Genomic DNA, 10,197 nt, shown 5'->3' with positions numbered 1-10,197 from the left:
GAGGATCCCCGCATTTCAGAATCTCAGAATCTCAGAATCTCAGAATCTCAGAATCTCAGAATCTCAGAATCTCAGAATCTCAGAATCTCAGAATCTCAGAATCTCAGAATCTCAGAATCTCAGAATCTCAGAATCTCAGAATCTCAGAATCTCAGAATCTCAGAATCTCAGAATCTCAGAATCTCAGAATCTCAGAATCTCAGAATCTCAGAATCTCAGAATCTCAGAATCTCAGAATCTCAGAATCTCAGAATCTCAGAATCTCAGAATCTCAGAATCTCAGAATCTCAGAATCTCAGAATCTCAGAATCTCAGAATCTCAGAATCTCAGAATCTCAGAATCTCAGAACCTCAGAATCTCAGAATCTCAGAATTTCAGAATCTCAGAATCTCAGAATCTCAGGAGCCCAGAATCTCAGGAGCCCAGAATCTCAAAATTTCAAAATCTCAGAGTCTCAGAATTTCAGAATATCAGAATCTCAGAATTTCAGCTGTAATTCCAAAATAATTTCAAAACCTCATAATCTCAGAACTTAACAGTCTCTAAATCTTAGAATCCCATAACCCACAATTTTCCAAATATCAAAATCTCAGAATTCATCAAATTTTGGACTCCAAAAAGTCTCTCTGAAAATCTTTCTGAAAACCTTAGAACCTCAGAATTCTAGAATTTCAAAATTCCTAAACTTCAGAGTTCCGGAACTACAGAGCCTTCGAATTTCAGAACTGGAACATTCTGGAATTCAAAAATTTCAGAATCTCAAAATATCAAAATCTCGAAAATGGTCAAACAAGAAAAAGAAGGCGTTCCTAAATGTCTCAAATTGGCCAAACTTGGAATGTTGAATGTCAAAATAGGGGTTAGTTGTCATATGAGAAGACTACAGAAGACACAAAAACACAAGGCACAAATTTTTGGAAAAAAAGGAAAATTCTAGGCCCCGGAAATTGGGATTTCCGGACTTCAAGGTTACTGGGAATTTCTGGAAACTTCTGGAAACTTTTATACTCTTAAGTTTTATGACTTTACCGTAAATCAAACTTTTAAAAAAATGAATGAATTAATTTTTTTCAAAATTAAAATTTCGTATAGTAGATCAAATTAAAAATGATATCAGTTGATATCAGATTGGATAATAAATTGAAACTTTTTATGAATTTTTTTTGAAACATTTTTTATATTTGAAAAGAAAGAATGATATGAATAATACAGATCAGAAGACCACAAATGGAATTTCCGGCAAAATGCCAGAAACCCGAAAAAATAAGATAAGGCTTAAAAAGTGTAATCCCGGATATTACAACACTTTTTTTAATTCAACGTCACAAATTTTTTTATGCTAAATGACATAACAAAAGAAAAAACACATGATTCTAGAAATCTTCTGACACACCTTTATAGGGGAATTCTTGAATTTGAATTTGAGTTTTTGAAGTTTTTGTATTCTGAATGATCAAAAGCAGTGGAAAAGTGTTATTATTGAAGAGATGATGATTCTGAACAGCTTGTGATTCTTGGAGGAAAAAGGAAGTACAAAAAAAGGGATTTTTTGGAGTGTGGAATTTGGTGGATTCTATGATTCTGAGATTCAGACATTCGTACATTCTGGTGTTCTGAAATAAAATTCTGCAATTTAGGAATTCTGGAGATGCTGAGATTCTTAGATTTTGAGAATTAGTGAAATCGAGAATCTCAGAATCTCAAACTCTCAGAATTTCAGATTTTCAAAATTTCAAAATCTCAAAAATTCAGAATTTTAGAACCTCAGAATCTCAAATAAATCTAAAAATAATTTTCGAAATCTTAATATTCAAAAATCGCGAAGTTTTAAAATCTTCCCAAAATTTTAAAATTTCCGTTTCTGTTTAAGTTTTTCAAACTTTTAACTTCAAAATTAGTCTGGATTTTTGATTTTCCAAAATCTAAGAACCTCAGTTCTTCAGAATTTCAGATTCCCAGAAACTTAATGTTTTGAAATCACTGAAAATCAAAAAAGTTTAAATTGTAGGAAATTTTGAGGATCCAAAGAAGTAAAAATTAGTAAAAAATGCAATATTTTGGTTCAAAATAACACTGAAAATCGTCTTGTCCCTTTAAATATAACCCCTTCAAATCCAGCTTTATTTTTCCCCAAAAATCCTGCAAATTCTACAATCTCCTTCTGATTTGAAAAATTCAGTGCCAAAGTTCAGAAAAACTTTCAGCACTATCTGAAAATCTTAAATTCCTTCCTAAGAGTTTTTGATCCCAAAATCCAAGGGTTCACAGGTTTTACGAAGTTTTTTCCTTGAGAATTTTAAATCCCAAAAATCTGCTCATTTCAATTATTTTCAGCTTTCCCAAAGTCTCAAAATTCCGAGTTTAGAAATTTTGAATCATCTCCGAAAAACCTCATGATGATGCTCCATCTGAAAATCCAAAGATATTTGGAGCATCACTCTCCAAGAATCACGTGGATTTAGGCGGTGCCATGTCGTGTTCGTGACATCTTCTCCTTCCGGTTTTTAATGAAAAAAAAAACAAAAATGGGCATTTTCTGGGATGGGGACCCCGGATTTTCTGACTAATAGTTTTTGGTTATTTTTGTTCTGAAATATTTTTTGGAACACAAACTTTGAGGATTAGAAAAAAAAGGTTTCTATAATTTGAAAATAATAATGCTAAATGAAACCATAAATTTGGAGTTTGTGTTGTTTGTATTCAAAAATTGGAGAAAAATAAAAAATAAAAGAAAAAATAATGACTGAAAATTGATTCGGTCGGAATTTGGTGACGTGATTATTATATTTAAAATGGAAAATTGAACCAAAATTAGAAAAAAAACAAGTTTAAATACTGGAAAAAGGGGGAGGAGCTTTGGAAAAATGTCAATTTGATTTGGATCATTTTTGAGAAATGGAATTATCAAAATTCTTTAAAAAGTGACGGAAATTGGTTTGACAGCAGAATTAGGTGGTCTAGACAGGGGAAAAAGCTAAATATATATGGAACATTCGAATTTCGGAATCTTCAGAATCTCAGAATCTTATAATCTCCGATTACGCAAATTCAGAAATTTGGGATCTCAGAATTCCAGAATATATAGGATTCCGAAATTTATAAAATTCCGGAAATTTCAGAATTACAGAAATATCCGAAATTCTAATTCCAAAGTTTCAGAGTTTCAGAACTTCGGAATTACAGAATCTCAAAATCTCGAAATCTAAAAATTTCAGAATCTAATATTCTAAGAGTTTTAAATTTTGGATGTTTCCAGAATTTCGAAATGGTCGTTTCTTTCCAATTCATTATTTCAAAATTTCAGAATTTCGAATTTCAGATTCACAGATCTTCAGAATTTCGTTTAAGAATCTCAGAATCTTGGATATTCGGATTTTTCTGGAACTCAAAACTTCCGAAGTATTCTAAATTTCCAAATTTTTCTAAATTTCTCGGTTATTCAGAACAACTGGAATTTCAGGTTTTTCAGATTTTTTTTATCTTGAAGTTTCAAAATCTCAGGGTTTCAGAACTTAAAAGTTTCAGAATCTCAGAATTTCAGATTCTCAGATTCTCAGATTCTCAGAATCTCTGAACCTCAGAATCTCAGAATCTCAGAATCTCAGAATCTCTGAATCTCAAAATCTCAGAATCTCAAAATCTCAGAATCTCAGAATCTCAGAATCTCAGGATGTCAGATTTCCGAGATTTCAAAATTTCGAACATTTCAGAAAGCAAAAAAAACTAAACACTTTTCTCCTAACTTTTCGTATAATATGCAGTATCGAAATATCAAAAACATTGTAGGGATTCTGTTTTCTTTGTTGAAAAAGTTTTTTTTGCAAAATGAAAAAAATCGTTTTCTCATTTCTTCTAGTTTGGAATTTGCAGATGTTTTCTTTTGAAATTTTTAAATTCAAATTTTGTTCAGATCAAAAACGATCAGATGATTCTGGAAGTCCTAAAATGTTGGAAACTATTCAAAATTTATGATAAAATTAGAATTTTCATTATTTTTTCTTTGCAGATTTTCTGAAAAAAAACTGAAAAACTGACATCAACATATATTTTTTTGCAATCCAAACTATAAAATTGTTTTCCAAAAAACACCGTCATCATCATTATTCTAGATTATCAAAACACAAAAACAAAAGTGTTCCAGAAGAGAAAAAAGAGATAATTCACTCCAAAGTTGTTAAACGAGGCAACTTTCTCGAAATTTTGTTTTTTTTTTCTATTTTTTTTAAAGTTCCAGCTCATTTCACACAGAATTAGGGGGACTTTGAAAATTAAAAAAAGTTTTTGAGCTCAAAAAATTTTTTTTGAATGATGATTTTTTTCCGGAAGTTGTTGATGTTGATCATTGATAGCAGATGATGTTATTAATTCAAAAAATATTAATTTTTAAAAAATTCATAAAATTTACGAAACTCGTAGTCTTTATAAATAGAAAGTTCGAACAAATGGAGCCAAATTATTTTCCAAGATGTTTAATTGCATTAAAGACTTTTTCGAAAAATCCTGATGACGTGGGAACGGGGTTTTTGGCTGATTCTGCTGGCAGATAGATGAATTCCGATGGGCAGGGCTGAAAAAATGATAAATTTTAGAAAAATTCGTATTCTCAGAATCTCAGAATCTTAGAATCTCAGAATCTCAGAATCTCAGAATCTCAGAATCTCAGAATCTCAGAATCTCAGAATCTCAAAATCTCAGAATCTCAGAATCTCAGAATCTCAAAATCTCAGAATCTCAGAATCTCAGAATCTCAGAATCTCAGAATCTCAAAATCTCAAAATCTCAGAATCTCAGAATCTCAGAATCTCAGAATCTCAGATTCTCAGAATCTCAGAATTTGAGATTTTCAGAATCTCAAAACTTCGGAATCTTAGATTCTCAGATTTTCAGAATTTCTAAAATTCTGAATCTTTCAGAATCCCAGGATTTCAAATTCTCAGATTTTCGGGATATTAGGATCTCATAATCCCATAGAATTTAAAAATTTCGAATTCTGTAAATTTCAAAATTTGAAACTTTTCATTTTTGAAAATTCGAAACCTCATTTCACTTCTATTATTTTTAAATTTCTCTCATGGTCGAATCCAATTTTTTCAATTTTTTTTCCAACAAATCAATAATTACGTGAACCCAACAGTCTGTCAAAAATTTGCTACGCACCGCCCAAAACCTGGCTCAAACAAACGGTTCCCCAAAAATCCATCAATTCTTTGAAATTTTTCGACCCTTGCGAAGAGACCAAAATGAAGTCCGTTCAAGATTCCATTGATACTATTAAAGCTCTTTCCGGTTAGCTTTTTTGAAACTTCAAAGATAAAAATTTTGGAAAATTTTCAGAATCACTGCCTCCAGAGGATGTGCTCAGATTAAGCGATATTCGTCATGAGGTGATGACAGTCGGGGAGATTTTCGGCATTTTTGGAAGAGTGGCTCTTGATAAAAAACAGTGAGTTTTCAGAATTTCGAGATTTTAGAATCTCAAAATAAATTTCAGAACCTCAAAAACTGGAAGCAGCAAAACCGAGAAAAAAGTCGAGGTGGTCTCAAAAGAGATGACTTTCGAGGAAAAACGCAAACTTTTCCAAGCCGAATTCCCCAATAAAGTGTCGCCGGAACGTCGTGCGAGAGCTCGAGATATTCTCAATTCAATCGCTCAGAATTTGCATGAATATCTTCCCAATCCTGCGCTTTCGGCTTCTTCTGATCCTCAAGTCACCGGCAACGGAAGCATCGATCTGAAGAGCACACCTGTGAGCTCTACAGCACCATCAACCGAGTTTCTTCCATCGGTAGATAATCGAAATACTTCCTTTTTCTCCTTAGAGCACATTTTCCCAGAGGTTCGCTTGGTTGGAGATGGCAAACCAATGCCACCAACACGTGTCCCGGTCCAGCCACAGCTTTTGACTTCACGCTCCTGGCCGAGCAGTACGGATTCTGAAGAATCGATTCTGGCGTTGACGGCTCCAAGAGTGAAGTCATCAGTTTTTGAGGTACTGGCAGTACCGCGCTGCTCAAAAAAAATAATTTTCCAAAAATTTGTTTCCAGAATGTTCCCCAAGAAGTCAACTCTCGCTTTAATGGAACCTTCAAATTCGGAAACCATGACAACTTTTCGAAAATGTCCTACGACGCTGCCTACTCGAATGACACTCAATCGGAATCTGTCAATACGGTTTACGAGGGTACTGTAGGCACTCCGTTGATGTACGATTCCGAATTGGGTACCCCGTTGCTCACGTGTGTTGAATAGAAAAAGAAGAAGAAAAGGATGAGAAAGGAAAGAAAATCACCAATATTGTGTCCTTTTTTCATCTTACTGTGTCGCAAATGAAGTTCCTTTTTTGTAGTTTTTTTTTTAAATTTTTGTTTTAATGAGGCACCAACGAGCCGCCATTGGCGTGCTATTGATCCGCTGGCCCTCCTAAGCCTACCAAAAACCGTCAATGTTGAGCCGATTTATCTCCGTTTCTGTAAAAGATATCAAAAAACAGTCAACTGATGAAACGTTGCTAATATTACGATAAATAATTTTCCAATTAAAAATGTTTCGTTATTTTCTACTAGAAATAAGATATTTGAGCTCAAAGTGCACATTTTTTTCAAAATTTTGTAGGCTCTCGAGGTGTTGAATTTGTGGGCTCATTTTTTAAGGGGACACATCGCTACTATCTGAGCTACGGTGGCGCAAGTTGCGTCGCCGACTAGCTTTGCGCCAATTTCTTTCAGCCAATTTATCTCGGTTCCTGTAAGAGATATCAAAAAGTTGTAAACTATTAAAATATTTTTCATTTTAAGACAAACATTTTATTAGTTGATTACTTTTTGATATCTTTCACCGGACATGGGATATTTGAGCTTGAAGTTGACGGCATTCGAATAAAGTGCTCACTGTAATTGAGCTGTGGTCGCAGCCGCCGCCCGACGGTGTGAAATACAGGGAATACGGTAGAGTATTAAAATCCGTAAAAAACCAATTACTGTACACCGTGATGCAAAATGCACATTTTTGGAGGACACTAACCTGGAAGCTTGGCAATGGTGGTCCTTTTCTGGTGGATCTCTCGAATCGGTTGACCCGGTTCAGATGAGAATCGTCATTATGATGTCCCGGACAGTCGCGGAGTGTCAAATCCTTATTGAGACACAGTCGAATGTCGCCGAGAAGGAATTGTTTGGTCTGGAAAACTTGGCTTTTTTGGATTCGGGATTTGTAAAATCTGATTTTGAAGGCTAGTTCATATGAAGACAGGGGAAGTCTGAAAATCCTTGGATTTTCAGAAAAAGTGAGCAGGAGTTTAAGTTCTTCAGAAAATTCTGAATTTTCTTCTGAATTCTGGCGCTGGATTTAAAAAATAAGAAGGAGAAAGTAGGATTGGTATGATGTCTTGTGGAAAATAGAGCAGGTTTCGAAGGACCTCAATTCAAAGGGAGAAATTTTTTTGGTGTATTTGAAAGATTAACCTTCTTATCTCTCAAACAGTTGAACTCGAACTTCTTTCCTCCTGTTACACCAGCCAACGCATTTTGGATATCTTTAGCGCCAATCGGTTTTTCCGATGGTCCAACTGATGACATTCCTCCGGCGACGTCGATGGCATCGAAGACGTTCATCACCCTAGAAAAAATATTTTATTGGGGTTCTCATCGTTTTCATTGTTAAATATTTTCTTTTTTTTAAGAAGAAAAAAATCATTTTCCGAAAACGACAAATTTCAATTTTTTTCGAATCGAAATTTAATATTTTTGAATAGTTTAGCAACGGTGCGGATTCGCACCCTTCCCCGCATGATTCCTCACCAACAAGCCACTATTAGCCTGTTGTTGGTCCGCTGGGCCTCGTATGGTCCCTAATGTTAATCTTAAAGGAGAGGGACATGAAAGAATATATTTTTTGAAATTTCAAAAAGCTAGGACTAGACTAGCAACTTACTCTGTAAAATACGCCAATTCAGACTCGAACAACTTCTCACTCTGGGCACACGTTCCATGCTTGTCGTACTCGTGTTTCCAGAAGGATTGAATCGTTTTCTTTGGGTAGAGATTTGGCCAAACGGAGCTGAAATCGAAGCGATTATATCCGAATCCCTTTATCCCATTTTGGTTCCCAGAAGAGATATCAGAAATCGACCAATTGATAAAATATTTTTTGGGATTATGATGAACAACTTACCAGTTTAACATTTTTCGATATCTCATAGGAACCGAGATGAATGAGCTTAAAGTGCACATATAGGGTGGGGTTCTATTAGAGCAAGTACGGTGAGTACTAAAATTAAAAAAAAGGAACCGAGAAAAATTGGCTTAAAATTTGAAGTTAGGGCGTTGTTCTATAAAAAGTTTTACGGTAGATGCAACTTACACTAATCTCTCCTCAATCGACTTGATGAGGTCCTCTTCGAAATGTTTCGGTGTCCCGTGACAATTTTGTGGATAGGAACCATTTTCATAGTTTGGCCAGAGACCGTGAATGGACCATTGTGGGGTTGCGTCAGGAATCTCACAGGATTCTGGGACCGAATCGTCATCGGCACGACAGACAGCAGTTGGATAGATGGTTGTGAACATTAGATAGTCGAATGGGACACCATTTCGACAATGGATGATTGTTGGGAAGGTTGAGAAGAGGGAGAGGAGTAGTATGAGGGGCTTCATGATCTGAATTTGTGGAATTTTGAAAAATAAGGAAGACGAGGTTGAAAGAAAGAGAACAAGACGAAAAAATGAGTTGTACTGAGGAGGACACTGCTAGGGGGGCTGAGTCAGTGAGAAGGTACGGATGACAGGTGCTAAAAAGACACAACAGTTGTTCGCACATGATTTGGAAGGAACTGGCGGGTTGGATTATCGGGTTTAAGGGTCGAAGATTGATTTATGGATAATAGGAGTGTGAGGAGAAAGAGATAGAGAGAAATAGAAAGAAAAAAGCGATAAGATAATGATAACATGATCGATTTTCCATGAAAAAAATGATTAGAAAAGAGATTGGTGATATTTTTGGGTAGGGCTGGTGATAAGATAGACGATAGACACAACTGTTTGGTCCAAAAAGAAAAAAAATAAATTTAATAGACACTAAACAAGCCACAGAAAAATCACCTCAAGAACCTAACAACCTCCAAAAGGACCTCCAAAAGGTGTGAAAATCTGAAATTTTGAATTTTTCTATTTAAAAAGGCTTGAAAATGACATTGTAACATATAATGTTTTATTTGAAAGAAATTCAAATGTTTCCAACTTTTTAGCTAAGAAAAAATCATCTGACAACCAATTTCGAAAATGTTGAAATTTAAAGATATCTTAATTTCCAATCAAGAATTTGAATTTCCAAATAATATATCGAAAATCAGGCTTTTCATTAGCTCTGGTTTAAGTTCCCTGCTATTCTTATAATAGCTGAATTCCAGACTAAACTTTTAGCTGAATTCTCTAGAAATCAATTTGAAAAATGTAGGTTAACTTTTGATTGTTCAAGAAATAAGTCTCAAAAATTCCATAAAAATAGAGTTCGCAGGTATTACTATCGAATTGGCGGAACTCCAGACTAGTTTCTTTGCTTAAACTTCAAAAAACTGAAATCTGAAAAATCTTTAAATTTGCAATTTTTCCGATTTCTGAATTTCGGAATTTCTGATTCCGAACTTCTGAACTTCTGAATTTCTGAATTTCCGAATTACTGAATTTCTGAATTTCTGAGTTTCTGAATTTCCGTATTTCTAAATTTCAGAACATTTGAATTTCTGAACTGAAACATTTGAATTTTCATTTTCAATTTAAATTTTTAAAAATGTCAAATTCTCTTTCCCTCGATTGTATATTTTCCAACGAAAAAATCTGGGTTCATTTATTTCACCCATTATCACCTGATCTCTTCGCTTCACAGTCCAGAAACATCTCAAATCACCCATAAAGCGGTGTTAATTCAAATGAAAAATGTTAATTGAATTAGCTAATTAATCTAAATTCGACTGGGAAAAATAGAAAAATTGGCTGATGCAAGAAGCTAAATTCTTCTCGAGATACATACATATTCAAGAACGATTTGACCTGAAAATGATCTGATGTTAAAATGGTGCGTTTTTAAGCCATTTTAACGTGGTGGCCTAACTTTTGCAATATGAGTTTTCTAGGCCACCAACCTTTTTGGCCTAGAAATGGTCAGATATTCACCTGGTACGTTTTCTGAGCCATTTTGGGGT

General features: G+C 34.4%; 3 protein-coding genes across 3 annotated transcripts; 1 reads left to right on the top strand and 2 right to left on the bottom strand.

The window, feature by feature from the left end:
* Positions 1-5,241: 5,241 nt before the first annotated feature.
* CBG17876 lies at positions 5,242-6,251 on the top strand (the record flags this gene model as incomplete). The annotated part of the gene is made up of 4 exons (XM_002647642.1): positions 5,242-5,287; positions 5,336-5,444; positions 5,493-5,991; positions 6,048-6,251. The coding sequence occupies 4 exons, from the start codon at positions 5,242-5,244 to the stop codon at positions 6,249-6,251; spliced, it is 858 nt and encodes a 285-aa protein (XP_002647688.1).
* Positions 6,252-6,975: 724 nt separating this feature from the next.
* On the bottom strand, positions 6,976-8,653 carry CBG17875 (the record flags this gene model as incomplete). The annotated part of the gene is made up of 5 exons (XM_045237074.1): positions 6,976-6,978; positions 7,023-7,178; positions 7,463-7,616; positions 7,932-8,057; positions 8,361-8,653. 5 exons carry the CDS (start codon positions 8,651-8,653, stop codon positions 6,976-6,978), a joined length of 732 nt encoding a protein of 243 aa, XP_045096325.1.
* Positions 8,654-9,309: 656 nt separating this feature from the next.
* Positions 9,310-9,357, bottom strand: CBG27383 (the record flags this gene model as incomplete). The annotated part of the gene is made up of 1 exon (XM_045237073.1): positions 9,310-9,357. The coding sequence occupies one exon, from the start codon at positions 9,355-9,357 to the stop codon at positions 9,310-9,312; it is 48 nt and encodes a 15-aa protein (XP_045100047.1).
* Positions 9,358-10,197: the final 840 nt, after the last annotated feature.

This window comes from Caenorhabditis briggsae (genome assembly GCF_000004555.2).
Source record: "Caenorhabditis briggsae complete genome, chrV, whole genome shotgun sequence".
Taxonomy (NCBI): domain Eukaryota; kingdom Metazoa; phylum Nematoda; class Chromadorea; order Rhabditida; family Rhabditidae; genus Caenorhabditis; species Caenorhabditis briggsae.
This window is presented reverse-complemented; position numbering and strand designations above follow the sequence as displayed.